The sequence below is a fragment of the Brassica rapa genome, chromosome A02 (assembly GCF_000309985.2).
Source record: "Brassica rapa cultivar Chiifu-401-42 chromosome A02, CAAS_Brap_v3.01, whole genome shotgun sequence".
NCBI classification, from domain to species: domain Eukaryota; kingdom Viridiplantae; phylum Streptophyta; class Magnoliopsida; order Brassicales; family Brassicaceae; genus Brassica; species Brassica rapa.
The window spans coordinates 9,224,767-9,242,177 of NC_024796.2; the positions used below are offsets into that span (position 1 = coordinate 9,224,767).

Here is a 17,411-nt window from a genome sequence, read left to right on the forward strand (position 1 = left end):
AATGTTAAGTCTATATATATATTTGTTCAAAAAATAATAGTACAAATTATTTTTATATATTAATTTGTACAAATATTATGGAATAGGCAGTAGTAACTAAAACTCCATTTGTTCAATATGTAACTAGAAATAATAACGTATATAGCGTTGTAAAAATGGGCACAAGCTTTATGCATGAAAACTATAAAAACAAATGAAATGAATCAAAATAAACTTCTAAAAGATCTTAGGGAAAACTGTTTTTTTAGAGCAAAAAAATGGTAACTATGTCCCTTTAGACTAATTTATATTTTGTGTCATATTTTCCTATAACACCCTTTAATATTTTTGAAAATAAATTTAATAAATAATTTTACAAACAAAAAAAATTTGGAAAAATAGTAACTTTTGATAAAATACCTTTATGAACTTAGTGATATGTTTTCCAGTTATAAAAAAGTTAAAATTATAAATATCATATTATGTTCTAAATAAAGTAAAAATGACATTCTACGAAGTAGAAAACAAAATCCATTTTTTTCTTTGAATCTACAATGTTTAGAATACGTGATCTACGTAAATAGAAGTATTCTAAAAATATTTAGAATACACATTCCGCGCTTAACCTATCGTTCTAAAATCTTTAGAAATCAAAATCTACACATTAATATAAATCTAAAACACGTAGAAACCGACTTGTACAGATTTACTATAAATCTAAAACATGTAGAAATCAAAATCTAAACATTACTATAATTCTAAAAAACTGTAGAAACTGATTTCTACATATTAGTTGTATTCTACGGATAAGAAATCAGTTCCTAAAAATATGGAAACAAAATATTTGGGAATATTTACTTTTATATTTTGAAAAAAAAAAATCGATTTAAAAAAAAAAAAAAAAAACGAAAAAGGAACAAAAAAATAAAAAAAAACGAAAAAGGAATAAAAAATTACAATTTTAAGGGCATTACTGCCATTTTGAAAAAAATTAGTCTAATGGGACATAATGTAATATAGATTAGTATAAAGGGACATAGTTATCATTTTTTTGCTCTAAAAAAACAATTTTCCCAAGATCTTATTCAATAACACAAAAGACCAAAAGACAATATCAAAGGCAAAATGAGCATCAGAAAAAAATATCCATTAGTTACTACGAAAGACAAGAGAGACTAACAGATAAAATTAAGACTAAGTAATTAGTTAACAGTGTTTTTAATAATGATTAAAATTTAGGCTGGTTTAGACAATAGTCATAGTTGTTTCTTTGAAAAAAAATAGTAAAGTCATAGTCATAGTTTTTCATAACAATTTTAGTAAGTATTTATCATTCTGGATTCTCTCAATAAAACATTTTGATGTTTAGAGATTCGGGAGGTAAATTCGAACCACACCAAAACAGAGACAAAAAAATACTCTCTCTCTCTGTGATGTTTTCAATATACTTTTGCAATCTATTTCTGTTACATATTTTTTATTTTTCGAATGCATCATGTAATTATACTTAATTACCCTATACAATGGGCTTGATGGATCTATGCTTACCATTTCATAATAAAAAGAGTAATGAATAGAAGAATAATAAAAAAAATTAGGAACACATAATATCTTATGAGTTGAATAAGATTGCCGAAACTAAAGGTTTGAGTATAAGAGAACGTGGCTACCAAAACTCTAATGAAAAGAATGATAGACATTGTCCTTTCCGATTCAATCAATCCTGGCCGAGTATTATTAGTCCACTAAAAGTAAGTCTACCCCCAAATATTGAGCATGCTGATTCATGTCTGATATGCTAAAATTAATGGTAAAACTTTATCCGTTTACCAATATTATAGACAAATTATTACATCAAAATTTTAAAATATCATAAATAATAGAGGGAAAATTGGCTAATTGGACCAGATTGGGAATGAATTTGTCCCTTGTCTCTTTCAATCTATAAGTTTGTCTAAATATACCTTTGATTTTTTAAAATGTGAAATTAACCCTCTAATTAAAAAGGAACATAATTTACTTAACTTTAAAATAGTAAATATATTTTGATAAATGATGTAGGATGATTCTAAATATATAAATAAATAATAAAATTTAAATAATTTGTTTTAAATAGTTTCAAAAAAAATTCTGGATTTCAAAATAAAAATTTGAAAACAAAGTTGAAAAAAGTTCAAATTCAAATATTTATTATTCAAAAATATAAAAATAAAAGTTACTTTTTGTTTATTTATGTTCTTTTGAGAGAATTACCCCTATATTTGGTAAAAAAGGGAAAATATCCCTAAAAGCCTAATTACGTCATTTTTCTCATTTACTCCGCTTTCCTTATGAGAAAATAAAGACCACCGAAAACAAATCAACAATTAATGAACTTCCACTCGTTATTTGTATTGTGTCTCAAAACATTACATGTTACATAGATATGAATTATTTGATTTGATAAGTAAGAGATGGGGAAGATGAAGAAAGGAATAAGATCATTGAATAAAAAAGAGATGAATTAAACATGATTCAATGTTACTTTAGGTCAAAAACAAGATAAGTTCAAATAAAATTAGTTAAGATTGTTTCCTCGATTTTTTCAGATTTCAAAACATAAAATAACCGAAAATATATAATACATATTCTAAACAAGATAGAACACAGATAAAAGGTTAGAATATAAATTCTAACGTGTTTACAAAATAGCTAAAAGTAAGAATTATATGTATACTTTTCTACAATGAAGTAAGAACTTACAATATATATTGTATGTTATAAATAACAAAGCATTCTAGTTATAACTGAGGCAGACATATTTCATATTTAAATAGATCATAGATAAAAGTTTACAATACAAATACTAACTTTTATAAAAGATTGAAGATAAGTTAGAACATCTATTTTATCCTTGTAAAAAGGATAATAAACATTCTAACAAATCTAGATTGACACATCCTAATTTTTTTTTTGGAATTTAGTTATTAAGGTCAAAACATGTAAAATATTCTCATGATTGTATTGATTTTTCATATTTTCTGAACTCTTTATAATTTTTCATAATTATTTTCGTTATTATGCGGGTAATTATGTCCAGAACTGATCAATTAATGCAAATGTATAAAAGGATACAAACTATTTCATTATAGCTTATTTTCCCAATTTTCCCAATAATATACATATTGATTTATTATCTATTGACTTTAAGTTGGAATCTGATGTAACTTAACATTGGATATATTTTTTTTCCGACAACACTGAATATCTTTTTTATATGAATCATTTCTTTATATATTTTTATTAGGCTGAGGGTATTCCGAACCTATGAAATGGTCTAGACTAATCTCAGAGACGAGGTGTAGCCTACAGATAGACTCTCTCTCAATGTATTCAAATGAATCCTAAGCAACGAAACCATATTTGTATGGTTACATGATGAAATATACTGGAGGGCATTCGAACCTAGGTTGCTTAACAAATTGAAGTTCGTGTACTACTAGGCCACAATCACATGTTTGAATTCTTAGTTTTTTTCACTTTATACATTCGGTGATTCAATGTGTCTATTGCAAGAACTACATGATGACTATGCTTGTATATTCCTTCAGCTCGATCGATGTCAAATAGAGGAGATAAAACATGTACTAGTTCGTATGAATCTGTGAATATAAAAGGCTATCTATACATTTGTGCACATGGACAATCTCATATAAACCGGACAACATGACTTCTTCCAACTTAGGGGTGGACACATATCAAATATCCTGATTTTTGGAGGTATTCGTGATCTTATATATTTTATCCGAATAATCAATTATTCGATTTGATTCGTAATTATTTGAATATTCAGGGTTTCGGATATTCGGAAAGTTTTAGATTTTTAACCGGATATCCGATTCGATCCGTACAAATAAAATAAAAATTATAATTAAAAAATTCAAATAATATAAATAAATATTTTGTTACAAAAAATAAAGGCCTATTTACTTTTTCAATTCTAATAACTAATATAATAAGATTAATAAATAAAAATTGTACAATTTATAAAAATATAATATTTATATAAGTTATATATATACAATTCTGTAAATATATGCATATATATACATATAACAGATCGGATCAGATCGGATATTCTTTTATAAAATATTAGTATTTGTAATTTGGTTTGTAGATTTACGGATATTCTGAATTTTTAATTCAGTTTTTGATTCAGATCGAAACAAACAACTAATCAAATTAAAATGTATGGATATTTTGCCAGCCCCTCTCCAGCTTACTTCACTTTAAATGCATATACATCTGTTATGCATTACCTTCATCAACTAATTATATATATGAACAAATTTTGAAAGTAACACTATATATATAAGTACTCGTCAAAAAAAAAAAAACAAACAATATATACAGTATAACCTCTTTAAATTAATACTTTATAAATTAATATACACTAAAAATTTCTATAAAATAATATAATTTTATAGTCTCAAATTAAGTTTTTGGTTCAATTAGTATATCAATAAATTAATAATTTCTATAAATTAATAAAAAATTATAATTTTAGTGTAATCTCAATATTATTAATTTATAGAGGTTTCACTGCATAAGTAAACTAATTACATTTACTCATTTAGGTTCTTGTACACTACCACTAGACTATTGCACCTTTGGTAACAAATTTATTATTCGGGTTTGAATTCAAATAGCGAAACAATTATTACACTAGTAAATTAGTAATAGAAGATCAGTAGACTGCATTTCTGGGGAAATAATCGTCTAGCCTTTAATGATGATTAAAACAATGTTCTGCATTGCAATAGATTAATGGGAAACAGGAAGAAGATCCATCTCCATAAACTGAATTCTTAATTTTTTTCTTTGCAACCGGTTTCTTTTTTTTTTTGTTTTTTTTATTATCAACCGATTTCATTGATCACGGCTTTCTTACATGTACATTTCTTACTCTAATCATATTGAGATTGTCTCGCAAGAAGGTGTGAAAAATCATTTATGAGAAAAAGTAAACATTGTTAAGAAATAAAGAAAGCAATAGAACGGTGTGAACTGTGAAGCGTGCATGCACTATATCTTAGAAGATATTTTATTTGTTTTTTTTTCGTCAGAAGATATTTTATTTGTTTAAGTTGAAATCCATGCATGCATGATTTCACGTGTCTTAAGAATGTGAAGTACTTCGGGTGCGTACTTTCCCTGCATTATTTATATTATTATGCGTCAGTGTAATATATTTTACTACAAATTTTGGTACATTGTCTATATATGTATAACCTCTAGTTAAGGGATTTGTAGTTTGAAATGCATCTGATTCCTAATCATAAGAAATCACTATTGATATTCTCGCTTATGGACCTGTAAATGAGAGTTATTATAACTGATTTCTATCAGATAAAAGAAAGTGACGGAACATATTTGTCAGCTAAATTGATTATCTATATAATCAATAAACGAAACTATAACCTCATTATTGTAGACATTCACATGAATTTAAAGTGTTTCGTATCAATTATCCGCATATAATATAGAGAAATTACTTATAATGACTCAAATCTTACATGTAATTACTAGACTAATTCTTAAAATTTTGTAATTACTAGACTAATTCATAGGGCAAACGAAAGTACGAAAAACCCCCAACTTCATTTTATTAATTGCCATTAAAAATTATTAATAGGAAAATGTTTTGTTTAATCAAAAAACAAAAGCCCGTGTAAAGAGTCGAAAGCCGACGACCCCAAAATCAGACTCCTCGCTACTATGTTTTCTGATAATGTTCGTGGGTCTAGTTACAAAGCTGAGAAGCAGTGATTTAGTTTTCTTCTTTCTAGTCACTTATGTTTTGTGTTTGGTCCATTAGTGAACCAAACACAAAACCTCTTGGTAATTCAAAAAGAAAAAAACAACTGAATGAACTTAAGGGGATTTTTGATATATGTGGATCAAAACACATCCCAGCAGAGAATTTATTGACTTATGGAGAATAATTTCAGGCTAAAAATGAAAGTTCTCTTCGAATGCAAATGGATCAGGTGGAAATTATTCGAAGAGAACTTTCATTTCCCATTCAACTCCGAAATACTCTTTTTCTCCCTTCGGTTGCAGTCCTCACTCGGCTATCAACTTCACATTGTGTGGTCAAATGGAACAGAGATATCAACACCACATGCGCTTTCTCTAACAATCAACTGGAATCACGGGATCATATGCTCTCCTCTGAGTATTCTGCTTTGATTTGTAAGAACTTAACGCAACTTATCCTAAAGAACATGTATATTCCGAACCTGTCACTATTCAGCCAATTTCTAGATCAAGCTTGGATCATCTCTCTGATTTATGCATTCAATACACTCTTTTTTTGCCAAAATGTGAATTCCATTAAAATGGGTAGAGTTTGTAAATTATTACAATCGGTTGTTTCATACTATGGTTTACCTTGGCAAAAATAATAAAAACAAGGTAAAGCATATGAGAGGAAGAGCAAGAATTTCACTCCCTAAAAAGTAAACATTCTTTATCCAAAGGGAGATAGTCTCTGTGATGATCACTTGTCTTTGTACCTGAGCGTTGCAAATACTCAATTATTGCAAAGTGGATGGAAAAGAAGTATTAATTACTATTTTATCGTGGTGAATCAATGCCACAAAGAGCTCTACAGATCATCAAGTAATAAGTGTTTTTTTTTTGTTTAATTGTTGTTTTGTGTTTTGAACTTACAAACGTTTATGCACTAGAGAGCACACTTATCGATCGGTTCCAAAGAGAAATGGATTATATCTAAAGAGAGAGAGAGTTACGTGCTAGTGACCTAGTCCAAATTTATGTTTGAGTTTAGGTGTAGTTAGCAACTATAACATAATACATGTGATTTGTGAAGAAAAATCTTCTTTTAAAAAAATGCTTCACAGGGCTTGGTGGACACCTTTTCTGTGCTGAGAATCCATCCTGGGGGCAACGAAAGTTCTTGCCTCTTGAAAAATACCAACAAAAGGGTTTCTGGAGAAGGACAGACTCATCATTCAAGTCTACATTGACATTTTAGAAGCTACTGATGGAAAAGACCTAGAGGTGTCTCGGATCAAACAACGCTTGCAGAATATTGAGTCTGGTTTCGTGAAGAATTGTTTAGAGTTCAAATCTAAAGAGATTTCCTTGGAGAAGGAGGAGTCAGATACTGACGCGTCTCGGATTAAAAAACTTGAGGAACGAGTGAATAATCTTGAGCTAATGATATCAGATGATGTTAATGCGTCTCGAATCCAGCAACAAGAGGAACGCATCAAGAGCCTTGAGACGATGATGTCAGATCTCAAAGTTGGTCTGGACACGGAGAAGGCCAAGTCTTGTGCTGATGGATTTTTCGTGGTCGACCACAATGATGTTTTGATGTAGAGATCAAGTTATTATTCATTTTGTTTTAATTTTTTTTTAATTTTTCTTGCTTTCTGAATCTTATTAGTCAAGAGATTTTTTGCTTATATGGGTTATGTAAATGGTTTCATTCTCTCTTTTATCTGCCTTGTTTTGGCATTTCATTGCTCTCCAAGCTTCTGATATTGCTTATGGCCTAAGACACACAAAAACTTAATCACATCTCAAAGTTAATACCGATGATCAGAAAATAAAGTTCTCTTTTGTACCTTGATGAATTGTCTGATGTAGTATCAAATAATCATATGCATAGGAATGATCGTCCGTGCGTCATCCGGTGTCACCTCATCATCGTCTATAATTGTAAGAATAAAAGAAAGTTTAACCTTTTCTGGTACACAAACCATTTGTCGATTAAAAGTAGTAAAACATGGAATATTTAGAGCATCATTAGTGATTAGTCTCTCACAAAGAGTATCTAGATGTTATTATATAAATATTTATAGTAATTTAGTTTTATAATTAAAACTTAATCATAAAAGAAATATGTGTATCAGTTAAACCGCTGACATGTGTAGTTAGTCTCTTAAGTTTTATCTAAAGTCTCTACTGAAACAATCGATTATTCCTTTTTCCATCATTTCTTTCCTACTTTTTGTCTTTTTAATATTTTCTTATGTTAAAATTTTGTGTAGGGATTATCACTACGGATGGCCTTAGAGCAGCATTAACGCAGGATTTTAAAGAGTTTTAAGAGCTATGGGATCCACCAAAAAGTTAAAACCCACCCTTTCTTCCTCTTCTGCAAGAGGCGAGTGTGGTAAAGTTTCTGTACTGTTCGCGGGCCCCACTGAAACGTAGCGGCCTGCGATTGGTCCATTTTAAAATTTTTTTTTTTTAAATCGGACAAAAAAAAATAATAATAATAAAAACCCAGTTTTCTCTTTCTTTGCGTTAATGCTGCTCTTATAAACTTCATGGTTTGCTTCTCGTAACATTTTGAATGCATATTTTTTAGCAAAAAAAAAATTATTATTGAATGCATATCAGAAAGTAGGGTTAGCCATCTGCTGAATGTCTCTTATGTATAAAACTTACAATGTGATAGGGACATTCTTAAACAGCAATTTGGATACCTTTCGCATCAAGTTGAGTGTAAAGTGACTTTGTTACTACATAGAACATAACATCAATGAAGACACTCGAGTGCTGACGTAAAATTTGAATACAGTATCTAGCCAAACAATGTGTTTTCGTGAATCGCCAGCCAGACGTGTAAAGTTATTATTTGGGCGAAAAAAAACATTTGATAAAATTATACACTGCAAGTTCAATGCACAAAACTATACGGACATGACAATCAGACAAAAGAAGAAGGTTTCAAAATCCAAAGACCTGCACCTCCCTACAACAAACTATATTAGAAACGTCACCTACTACTACAGACCAAAATGTATCTCAGATACGAGTATAATCATCTTCGTTGCCGATACAAATCTGCATCTTCATGCAATGGCAACAACCCGACATATGAGATGGAATCAACATGAAATTATCTTCAGGCTGCACTTGCTGCTCTCCCACTTTCTGAACATTCTCCACCTGGAATCCAAGACGTAGTGTGCTATGCGCTTTGAGTCTGGCTATACTGCAGGAGAGTTTGGGAATTTCTTTAACTATAGGTGCAATACGTCTCACAGTCACATACACACCATCGGATCTCTTGAAACCTTTAACTACAACAAGATCACCTTCTTTCTCTTCCTGAAAAATAACCTGATCATCATTATGATCCAGGCCAAATAGTTTAGGACTATTGAACACAAACGACATGATTTCACCGGGAATCCGTTTGTGTGTAGCACGAAAGTGGTTGTTGAGATTCTTGTAGGAACCGACGTAGTTACAGTTTCGTACAGGACATGAACATGGGGCGAAAACACACAGCTTCTCATGGTTTGCTACTTTGTCATATCTAGTGCTCTGTTTACACCCGTATTTCGCATTTGAACATGCGACTAAGCATGTTTTTATGACCTTCTCTATGGGTCTGCATCGAGTGTCCCCAATGGGCATTGCGCACAATGAGCATTTCTTCTTCAGTTTGGTGCAGCATGAATAACAAGCTAGATGCCCATTATTACACTAACCACAATAAACACTAAAGAGTTATTAGCCATACATTACAAAAGTTATTTCAATAAAAGAAAAAAAAAAGACCAAACCTGAAAGACAGGCCTCTTCAATGGCTCGAAGCAACAGGGGCAATCAAGAACATCCGAGTTCGGCAGCGTCATGGATTTGGGTGGTGAAAGCCTCTGTGGTCTTCTTGATCGAAGAATATCCGTAAGCCTTATCTCCTCATCAGAATCGCTATCGTCACTCAGCACAAGTAGCACTCTTTCACAGCTCTCGGTTGAGCCATTTTGAGATCCTACGTCATCTTCTTCAGCGGAACTTGAGTCGTCCGAGGATTCGTTTCCAGAAACATGAGGAAGCCGTTGCTTCTTCGAGGAGCCTCTGTCGCTAGCTCTTCTTCCGTCGTCACGCCTCGGCGATGTTGACATCTCTCTATGTCAGCTACTGATGGAGCTCCTTATTTATCAGTGATCCCAAACGCTAATTCTTCCAAGTTTCATTTTCATGGGTGTGTTTTCGAATTAGGACCAGAGTCCCGAAGAGTCGTCTCGTGTGTTTACAATTTTGCTATTTGGCGTTCCAACTGACAGAGTGACAGGGGACTTAAGTCATAACCTTCTACAGTATTAATCTTATTGGTTTTTCCAACTGATAGAGTGCCGCTTTTCAAGAGAGCGCTAGATTTTTAAATAGTCCTGCCAATGTTTTAGTGTTTAAGTCCTTTTATTGAAAAAAAATGTTTTGGTGAGTTTAAACATTTTAAGCGTTTATATTTAATATAGTAGATTTTTCAAAGTTACTCATTCTGTTTTGAAATGTATGATGTTTAAGAAAGATTTTGATTTTCAAAATGTAAGATGTTTTCATATTCCTATATGTCTTTTAAGTATATCAAAAACTGTATAGTTTATAACATTTTGTAGTGTATTCTATAAATTGGTCAACAATTTTTAGTTTCTATTTTAATGATATGTTTAAGTAAATAATAATAATTTAATTATTGTGCGCTATTCTAAAACATCATTAAGTTTGGAATAAAGAATACAGTAAGATCTTTTTAAAAACCAGTAAATATATGAAGCTACTTTAAACAGCTAAATTAGAAATAGAACGATACACTTAAATTTTTATATTCTTGCTAAATTTTTTATAAGATGTCAAAAATAATGATCTTAGTAGTTCTTGTTAATAAATAAAAACTGAAAAGTGATCAAAACTAAACATATAAACATTCATACTTTAGCTAGACCATTTTAGGATTCGTTCACAGTTTTAATTTCTTTAGTAATATGTTTAAAAAAAAACATTTGCATTTTGTTGGCTCAGTTTGAAACCATTTAAAATTTTAAGTATGAGTTATGTTATAATTATATAGAGTTAAACTAACATTGTATGGGATCATTGACGTTCAGTTCTTTAATTTGTTTTTCTTCCGCTTCGATTTGATTTTTAATTTTTTTTTTGATGATTCTCATTTCTCATGATTAATCTTTTTTCGTGATAGATGTTTGTGCTCGTAGTTTAGTGCACATTTTAAACAAATCTTGTACCTAACAGGGATAATCTAAAATATTGAGACGAGGATCATCCAAATCATGTAATATCAATTTTGTAATCGCCTCTTTATGATATTTATGTATATCATATTGGTAAGGTTCTGACAGCCCACCGTCCGTTTGTGAACTTCCACGCTCTTTCTCGATCTCTAGATCTCACCTTGTCTAAAGGACAGTATGCTATTATGGTAGATTAAAAAGATTTGCTTAGTTACTCTAGAAATTACCAAAATTTATCTTCGTTCAACCCATTTCATAAATCTTTTTATATTAAGTATCTTAAATCACTTAAATTGAAACATACTTTTTTATCTGAAGTTCTCTCAAAATAATGTACGAAATAAATAAATGTAAATAGCTATTTATAAATGCGTCTCATGCACCATTATTTCATTTGAAATCAATTAAATGTTTACATTCTAAAAAAAAATTAAAAACGTCATTGTTGCGCACTACGTTGCACGGAAGCTTCATCGGACGTCCGTTTCCCGCTTCGGAACCGGAATCGGAATCGGAACCTTGTGGAAACTTGCGGAATCTCGCTTCCAAAACGTTTCTAAAATATTCTCTTTAAAAACCTGTTGGAAGCTTATGATTCCGTTTTGGAATCACGCTTCCATTTTCTCTAAAAATACAATGTATATCAATAAAATATAAAACCATAGTTTTAATCTATATAAAATAAAAAAAAATTAATAGTAATGAATATTGAATTATAAATATATATAAATATCAAAAATAATACTATAAATTATCTTTATGCATTGAGATTTTTATTAAAGATATAGCACATACTGAAACATATTGTGTCAATTATTTATGAAGTATTAAAAATAATTAATATAATATTTTTTGTAAACATAATTTATGTGTATTTTTACAGTTTTAATATAAAATCATTTCAAAATTATTATAAATGAATAAATGTTTTATTTCAAATTTAAGTCATATAATTTTAGTCATAATTATTAAAAAAATTTACATATATATATATATATATATATATATTTATATATGGATATACGCTTCCAATACGTACCCGCTTCCTAATATTTTAAAAAATTTCGCTTCTACGCTTCCTTACGCTTCCGCTTCTACGTACCCGCTTCCGTTTCCATGTAACATAGGTTGCGCACCAATTTCGCCACCTTCCACATTTTATGAAGTCATACTCGTGAGGAAAGATGAATCTCTAAAGCATCTAAAAACGGAAAAAGAAAGGATGAAGACATTATCAAAATTTAAATATATTTTCCTAAAATCTTAAATCTTTCAAGGAATAGCTACGATCAAATCTTCGAAAGGATAGCTTGAGTTTACATTACAATCGGCAAATACTCGATTTGTGGAATACTATGATTTCTTTTTTTTTTTTTTTTTGAATAAAATGTTAAATTTGATTCAAAGAAAAATATACTTGTTTACAGCCAGAGCCACTTTTTCATGACTTTTTGATACCAAAACTTATGGCTCAGTAGCTAAACTAACTCACAGCTCCAATCCATACTTGAAAACCCATCGTGAATCTCTTTTCATGAGGAGAGTTCAACGACATAACTCTGTTTTTGACAAGTCTGTCGATGGTTCTGAAGAGTACTGCTGATGGTGTCGAGACATCCCCATGTTTCCTAGCGTTCCTTTCTCTCCATAATGCATAGACGGTAGTGTGCATGACATAGCGTGTGAGGAACAGTTCAACTCTGTCAAGCTTCTTCTGCGATACAAAGAGGACAATATCATTCCAGTTTGTTGAGAAGTGGCTTCCCATCAGGTTTCGAGATAATCTGCCCCAGACTGCCGCCGAGTATGGGCAAGAGAAGAAGAGATGGTCACGTGTCTCCATATGCTGGCTGCAGAGGACACATCTTCCATCAATTGTCGCGTTCCAAATAGCCATTCTTGCTCCTGTAGAGAGACGATCATGCAAAGCTAACCAAGTACAGAACCTTGTAGATTCGGAATACTATGATTTCGAATCTATAGAATTACGGGATTCCGGGAATCGGACCTGAACCTTGTATTTAAAAGAATACAGTGCAGTTAAATAATGAATAAACACGCTAGCATATCAGGAACGATATTGTCATTGAGCAACAATGTTTTTATATGGTTGACGACCCGTAGAGAGACATTTATTAATTTGTAGGACTGAGAATACAAACACGTAGCATAGCAGCGAAGTAGAAGAAGACAAAGCATCAATAGACGAACAAGATAAACAATAACGGAAACACAATAATAGTTTTGGATCACTAGTTTTTCTTTCGAAGCACGATTAGGTACTGCATTCCGGGTTTGGCATTCAGGAGGCGAGGAAGCTGTTGGCGTAGCTTGGCCTCGATGAGGTCAAAGACTTTGGTAAAGACTTTCTCTCCAAAATGTTGAGATAGAAAAGTTCCAAAGGAGGCCCTGCAAGAGACTGCCAAAACCTTGGGGTCAAGCGTAAACTCCCCCTTTGCGTGAATGATATCTTCGAACGCCTCTATTGTGAATCTCCCGTTTTCCTCTATGATTTGCTTCAACTCATTTTCTTCTGCAAAGTAGAGTGGCGTGCTAAAAGAGTCCACCTTATCTTGTTCGATAACACCCTTTTAATTAGAAGCAGAAGATAGTGTTAGATGTATAGTAGTACGTTTTTGGTTTAATTAGGTAACATCTGAATATGTAAGCCATGTTACAAAAAAACTGAATATTTACCTGTTGAGCAAGGTCGTTAAGAGAAGCTCCGACAGCATCCAACACTATTCCTTTGGAGGTCTCGGACATCTTAACTCCGTCTCTCAGACACGATCCAAAAAGCAACATCAATCCCCCGGGGACGAGCTCGTCGGCTCTAGCATCTAATAGAATCTTGGTGTCGGCCGAGTACTGATCAAGATATGCTTTCTTGACCGCTTCGTTGAACCCAGTGCAATGCATGTCTCTGTTCCAGGATGGAGAGTCGCGGTCCGTGATCCCTTTGGGGATTTTGGAGGTGAAATGGAATGCGTAATTGATAACTCCTATGTGGAAACTCTCTTTAGGAAGAACACGTTCGAAGAAGGAACCCGGAACACCAGCACTGTAGTATCTTCTGCCCGCAGGAAGTGACTGGAAGAGAGTGTTGAAATCGTTAGTGGTAAAGTCGTTGAAGAGGACTTGCAACTCGATGTTCTCGGCCGGGTTTTGTCCGGTTTCCTTGCGGTACTTGTCTTCAACTGCATCAATGATGTTTTGGACTGCAACAAAAGTGTTAGGTCCACTCGCACAACCAAAATCTGCCACACTGAACCGATCAGAGATCAAATCAAGGCTGAGTTTGGCCTTGATAGCCTCGCTCATCTTTTCTTTTGCCGCTTCTAACAGTGCTCTCTGTAAAACCAAATTAAAGAGGTAATTATTTATACACATGCCTACTTACATAAAATAAATCATATACAATGTTTCAAAATCATTTATATAAATATATATACCTGATACGAGGAGTTCTGGTTGTAACTCTCAGGACCTTCTCCTCCCACCATGATCCATTTTGGAGTAGTTGCCATGATCTATCTCTTCTTCTCACTCTTCTTCTCTTGATTGATACTTAACGTTTGATGAGAACTGTGATCATTTGTGGACGCGTCTATGCATATTTATACTAATTAAGGTGCGTCGTGCTATTTCCTTGCTTAAAGAAAAAAATATGATTAATATGATTAATTAATAAATTAAATATGCATATACGGTTTTATATAATAATAGCCACCTACTGTGCGCTGTGCCTCTGTCGTCGCCTTGCATTGTTTAATCTTAGTGTTAATCTACGTATACATAATGTAATATATGATATTTCCAATACTTAATAAACGTGCTACAATAGTATATAGAATGTACATCTTTTCTCGAAATTGCTAAAAAATATATTCTCAAAGCATTGAAAATTTGCATGTGAAATGTCATCCGTCGACACAAAGATCGATTGCACCAAAATTTGAAATCAGGAAAACACTAAACAACTCAAGAGCAATAATCTAATCGGTTAAAAAAAAGTACTAATTAAAACTAACCCTTAATTTTGCACAATATATACAACCTAATTTCATTGAAATAATTAAATGAACCTACTTTTAAGTATTTTTTTGTCTTTTCTAAAATTAATAAAGTAATAATTACTCTACTTTTATAAAGATCATACGACTTACTCTACAAGGAACAGGAACCTGAGTGGAGTGGGGCGAAGAGGTCAAAAAAAAAAACAAAAATCTGATGTTAGGTAATTTTTTCATTGTGAGGGTACTCCTGGTCATTCGGGTATTCGGTTCGGTTTCGGGTAGAAACCCTTCGGTTCCGGATATATCGATAATCACTCTTATATCCAATAGGTACTTATGAAATTTCATTTCGGTTTTAGTTCGGTTTCGGGTACCCATTTGATATATGAATCAAATATATATATATATATATATATATATATATATACAAAATATATTAGTTAACATATTAATTTAAGTGGTTTAATGGTTAAACACTTGTATAATTTTGAATCCAAATAGAGTTCAAATCACTAAAGTGTTGTTTTATAAGTATTTATTTTAATTTAATATAGAAATACCATAGATATATGTATAATATAAGAGAGTACATATATAAAAGATAACATGGTTTTCTACTAACAATGTTCTTATTCTTCTTCTCAAACCCAGATTCAAGTGGATTTGACGATATTTTACATTTTTTCAGAAAGCTAAAACTTGTTTTTCATATTCGGGTATCCGTTCGGTTCCAGTTTTGGATCGGTTATTCGGGTTTCGAAATATATGAACCATTCGGGTAATTGAGGGTTTCGATCCGGTTTCGGATAATTTGGTTCGGTTTTTTTTGCCCAAGACTAGTGAGGGGGCTCAATAAATCAACTAAGCATTTCATAGTAAGGAACTGATTATATAGTATTCCTTATGTTTTATAATGTAAGTAGTTTAAAAATATCATTTAATCAATAAATTCAACCAATTTTAGAAAAGCTAACTATTTAATTGGCTAAACAATATTTAATAAGTAAAAAAGTTCATTGAAACATGAAAACTATTCACATTATGAATTATTTCGCTAAAACTACGTACCTACAATATGAAACAGAGCGGGTAGTTCTTTTCATTTTGGAAGTATCATGGACAGTGCCGTGCGAAGAGTTTTAGGGGCCTAAGGCAAGTTCTAAAAATAAACTTATTTACAACCGTAATGAAAACAATTTTCTAATATGATATATTATTTTCACCAAATACACAAGTCTAATACTGTAAAAGAATAAATTTATAAAGTAAATATGTTATATTATATCATACAGAAAAAAAATATATAAATTCAGAAAATGAGTTAATTAATTTTCGTAGAAATATTTTTTTTTACATAAATATAAACCACTAGACTAGATATTATTTAAAATTTTGGGGCCCTAAAAATAGTTATATTAATCGGGGGCCTGAGGCGAGTGCCTTTTTCAATACACTGTAGGCACGCCTCTGATCATGGAAACAAGAATGAAAGAAAATAAAGTTCAGAAGATCGTGGAAAAGGTGTTTAATGATTAGACACTGTTGACAAATTACTGAGTATAATCGTTTGGGTTGTATTTGTGTGGTCTGGAGGCACAATACAAGAGTTACTCTCTTCTTCGAAAGTGGTCAAATGGTAAAGTGTTCGGTACAAAAAGAGGATAGTGAGACTGAGCTCGTCTTCTCTTTTGTCTATGTCTTGAATCTTATGGAAGATCGTAAAGAGCGGTGGAGAGACTTGAAAGATCATCAAAACTCTCCCATAGTCAGATTCTTAGGAGATTTCAATGAGACACTTGAGGTGGAGGAATATTCAAATTATGATATTTCCCTGAGAATAACTCCTGGTATATATGATTTCAGAGGCTTGATAGATTATTGGTCACTGGTGGATTTGACCACTCATGGACCTCTATATACATATAGTGTAATAAAACAGAGGATGGGATGATTTAGAAGAAGCTAGATAGGGTATTGGTAAATGATGTTTGGCTGCTCACATACCCACGTTTGAAGAAGGAGGAGTTTCAGACCATATAAGATGTCGAATCACTTAAAAGGCAAACCAGGAGAAGAAGCGTAAACCTTTTTAAGTTTGTTAATGTGGTAACACAGATGGATGAATTCAGGCCGACTGTGGAGAACTTCTGGAAACAGACTGAGCCGATTTATTTATCCACATCATCTTTCTTCAGATTCCCCAAAAAGCTAAAGGCCCTAAAACCAGAGATCAGAAAGCTTGCAATAGAGAGGATGGGATGTTTGGTGAAAAGCTCTCATAAGGCTCTATGCTATAAATAAGAGGCTAACCTAAGTAATCCTTTTAGGCGAGCTGTGAAAGAGGAAAATGAAG

General features: G+C 31.8%; 3 protein-coding genes and 1 long non-coding RNA gene across 4 annotated transcripts; 1 reads left to right on the forward strand and 3 right to left on the reverse strand.

Annotated features, from left to right (window-relative positions):
- The first annotated feature begins 879 nt into the window (after window positions 1-879).
- LOC103872072 lies at window positions 880-8,270 on the forward strand. The gene is made up of 2 exons (XR_633627.3): window positions 880-6,642; window positions 6,885-8,270. It is a non-coding gene; the product is annotated as an uncharacterized LOC103872072 (long non-coding RNA).
- On the reverse strand, window positions 4,866-11,486 carry LOC103872071 (E3 ubiquitin-protein ligase SINA-like 4). The gene is made up of 2 exons (XM_009150408.2): window positions 9,573-11,486; window positions 4,866-9,492 (listed from the first exon to the last, which is right to left on the reverse strand). Exons 1-2 carry the CDS (start codon window positions 9,912-9,914, stop codon window positions 8,806-8,808), a joined length of 1,029 nt encoding a protein of 342 aa, XP_009148656.1. The 5' UTR covers window positions 9,915-11,486; the 3' UTR covers window positions 4,866-8,805.
- Window positions 11,487-12,525: 1,039 nt separating this feature from the next.
- LOC103872212 lies at window positions 12,526-12,939 on the reverse strand. The gene has a single exon (XM_009150548.1). The coding sequence runs from the start codon at window positions 12,937-12,939 to the stop codon at window positions 12,526-12,528; it is 414 nt and encodes a 137-aa protein (XP_009148796.1).
- A 183-nt stretch (window positions 12,940-13,122) lies between these two features.
- Window positions 13,123-16,301, reverse strand: LOC103872070 (paraxanthine methyltransferase 1-like). The gene is made up of 3 exons (XM_009150407.2): window positions 14,495-16,301; window positions 13,740-14,393; window positions 13,123-13,630 (listed from the first exon to the last, which is right to left on the reverse strand). Exons 1-3 carry the CDS (start codon window positions 14,567-14,569, stop codon window positions 13,295-13,297), a joined length of 1,065 nt encoding a protein of 354 aa, XP_009148655.1. The 5' UTR covers window positions 14,570-16,301; the 3' UTR covers window positions 13,123-13,294.
- Window positions 16,302-17,411: the final 1,110 nt, after the last annotated feature.

What these genes read in the sequence shown, in the direction of transcription:
- LOC103872071 (XM_009150408.2), bottom strand. Translation starts at nt 9,914, where the DNA reads ATGTCAACATCGCCGAGGCGTGACGACGGAAGAAGAGCTAGCGACAGA. An exon ending in TGAAGAGGCCTGTCTTTCAG is followed by an intron (nt 9,493 to 9,572) that starts GTTTGGTCTTTT and finishes TATTGTGGTTAG; the next exon opens with TGTAATAATGGGCATCTAGC.
- LOC103872212 (XM_009150548.1), bottom strand. Translation starts at nt 12,939, where the DNA reads ATGGCTATTTGGAACGCGACAATTGATGGAAGATGTGTCCTCTGCAGC.
- LOC103872070 (XM_009150407.2), bottom strand. Translation starts at nt 14,569, where the DNA reads ATGGCAACTACTCCAAAATGGATCATGGTGGGAGGAGAAGGTCCTGAG. An exon ending in ACCAGAACTCCTCGTATCAG is followed by an intron (nt 14,394 to 14,494) that starts GTATATATATTT and finishes TTGGTTTTACAG; the next exon opens with AGAGCACTGTTAGAAGCGGC. An exon ending in TTAACGACCTTGCTCAACAG is followed by an intron (nt 13,631 to 13,739) that starts GTAAATATTCAG and finishes TCTAATTAAAAG; the next exon opens with GGTGTTATCGAACAAGATAA.